At 41.1% G+C, this 2,500-nt stretch overlaps 2 protein-coding genes across 3 annotated transcripts in view; both read right to left on the bottom strand.

Annotated features, from left to right (window-relative positions):
- dcxr (dicarbonyl/L-xylulose reductase) overlaps positions 1 to 866 on the bottom strand; it is a 3,550-nt gene extending 2,684 nt beyond the window's left edge. Inside the window, exons 1-3 of the mRNA XM_083688042.1 lie at positions 780 to 866; positions 592 to 674; positions 290 to 358 (exon numbers count right to left, since the gene is read on the bottom strand). Of these exons, the coding sequence (XP_083544168.1) occupies positions 290 to 341 (52 nt within the window). The 5' untranslated portion in view covers positions 342 to 358; positions 592 to 674; positions 780 to 866. The remainder of the gene's footprint in view (positions 1 to 289; positions 359 to 591; positions 675 to 779) is intronic.
- A 601-nt stretch (positions 867 to 1,467) lies between these two features.
- rfng (RFNG O-fucosylpeptide 3-beta-N-acetylglucosaminyltransferase) overlaps positions 1,468 to 2,500 on the bottom strand; it is a 9,995-nt gene continuing 8,962 nt past the window's right edge. Inside the window, exons 9-10 of one of the 2 annotated variants that reach the window (XR_014554678.1) lie at positions 2,405 to 2,500; positions 1,468 to 2,218 (exon numbers count right to left, since the gene is read on the bottom strand). The exon at positions 2,405 to 2,500 is cut by the window's right edge and continues 182 nt beyond it. The gene's annotated coding sequence lies outside the window, so the exon portion shown is untranslated. The other variant, XM_083687934.1, reaches the window with a different exon arrangement.

The following is a 2,500-nucleotide window of genomic DNA, read 5'->3' as shown; positions in this document are numbered from 1 at the left end:
AAAAATATACATAGACACAAAAGCCATTATACCCTTGAGTTATCAGTGTGACACTAGGGCTGACACACACATTCCGATCATGTTTCAGGCTCTACGACATTATGACAGCGAGGTCTTTATCTGCATTTGGCATTCGGGTTGGAGCTCCAAAAAGGAGACGGGAATGATGCTTTCTACTTAAATACTAATAAAAACCTCACTTCGACTTGTATGCGTTTAAACTTTAAACTATAAAGTAAACCAGAAGGTGTCACTGTGTGCCTTTGAACATTATAGTTTGTTTTTTTACCCTTCCCTGCTCCCGTGACCAAGGCCCGTTTGCCTGCGAAAGAAATCTCCATGGCTCCCCGAGCAACTCCTTTGAAACGAACAAAAATAATTCAATGACGGCTTGAATTGGTGCAAGGCCTACTTCAAAATTGTTGAAGACATTGCAAGACATGCCCGCGCACACTGGCAGCAAAGACGCACCCCATTATATTTCTCGCAATCAAATCATTGGAGATACTGCAACTGCATTCTAAGTGATCTACGTTTGAATGGAATGATTGTGTAAAATGTAAATGAGGGAGATAATCAAAAGTTATTTACCCAGCTTCCTCGCGGATATGGTGCAGGGGCTGTGAGAGTGAACCCTACGGAGTGGAGAGAGCGAAGTTCAGTTCGCCCAACCACTACGGAACAGAACGAAAAAGCACAGAAAGTTAATGGACAAAAATGTTACCGTTCTAGCCCCCCCCCAATTACTTCAAGGGGAATAATATTCAACGAATATCTACCTTGCACCTGAGTCACTCTACTCTGACAATATAGTCATTTTGAAATCATTCTACTATTTTTTTTATTTCATAACATAGTGTTGTGAATGTAAAACGTTTTTTTACGTTTCAGTACAGTAACATTGTATGTAACTTCCTGATGCCTTATGGGCAAGGCAATGGTGGCAATGCACACACAAGTTGGATCTTTCTTGTTCTGGTTGCATAACCGTCCCCTATCGATGTCCACCCAAGAGAAAACGAATGAATCCCTGTCTTGCTCTCAGATATAAATCTGATATAAAAAAAAAGTTTAACTCCCAAATCCCCCCAGTTAGGGAGAAATCACCCAAATGCAACTGAGCAATTACCTCACTGAGTTATCTCTACGCCAACCAGGTTTAAATTGATTACAGACTGAGGAATTAAGGGTTTAAATTGATTACAGACCGAGAAAGGGAGGGTTTAAATTGATTACAGACTGACATATGGGGTACATGTGAGACAGTCAGCCATAAATCTGAGGGACCCTTCAATTAACGTACAAACATGCATTCGCTCACGAACTTCACAGCCAAGCACGTACCCCTTGTCCAGAGGGACAGACCAAGCTGATGCAGTAAGTTTGAGCAGTTCAGTATAATTCGACTGTGCCTATCTGTGAGTAAACAATGAAACTGTGAAGCAAAAAGACAAGAGAATAATATCGTGTTGTTTGGTAATGCTGCAAACATGCTTTATTCATCAGGGAACAAAATAATACACCAACGGTAAAAAGAGGACAGAACCACACAAGAGAGAAATTACATCCTGACTCCATCTGAGTCAGAGAGAGTTTTTCTCTCTCTTCCCTCCAGCACTGGCCTGCAGTGAGAATAGACAGCTTCTGTATTTGGATCCTAGGGTTTTTGTGCAAAAAGGAGAATCTGAGACATCTGGAAAAACACACGTTGTGCTTCCAACTCACAAATAACAATAACACTGGAACTGGAAAAAACACAGCAGGAACTGAGAGTGCAAAACCAAAGGTAGGTCTGTAGTGTTTTTGACAGAGAAATAACATATAACATGATGCATTCAGGGGGAGACGGGGGCACATACAAAATGATAAACGAGATTTGTGGAAGTGTACCTGGTTGCTAGAGGTGTGTGTGTGTGTGTGTGTGTGTGTGTGTGTGTGTGTGTGTGTTTCGTCCATACCATCGCTCTGGCTTTTTCTTTTCCTTAATCATTTCTTAGTCTTGGATCTACAGTGCTCCTCCTACACATTTTCAAAGTGAAAATGAAGCATAAGGCCTTTGGCTGGGATTTATTTGATATTTATACATATTTCCAAGCTTGAACTATTCTTGCCCAGTTTGCTTTAGCGTCTCTGTTCCCGAAGCTTCCGGTAACACTGATATTATTATCTCTGACTGATCCCTTTCTTGTGTCAAATCAGTCCAGCAAATACCCCGCATCTAAAAAAAAGAAAAATTAAGTTAAATTTCACCCTGTTCCGCCTGTAAAGGTACCTTTAACAGTCATGTATGTACCTTGACTCTCCTTCAAAGATACATCTCTGGACCACAATGTAATGTTTACAATTTGGGCTTAAAAACAACAACAACAACAGCAATAAACAACAACAAAGAGTGACACATCACCATGGCAACGGCCAACGACAAACTTCTGTGTAGGAGTGCAGAGGTACAGTGGAGAAGTAGTGGTGGGAGATTTTGAAGGTCTTCAACCCGAGTCTA

This window comes from Argentina silus (assembly GCF_951799395.1).
Source record: "Argentina silus genome assembly, chromosome: 16".
NCBI classification, from domain to species: Eukaryota; Metazoa; Chordata; class Actinopteri; order Argentiniformes; family Argentinidae; genus Argentina; species Argentina silus.
The sequence above is the reverse complement of the archived record's forward strand: the minus strand, read 5'-3'. Positions and strand labels throughout refer to the sequence as shown.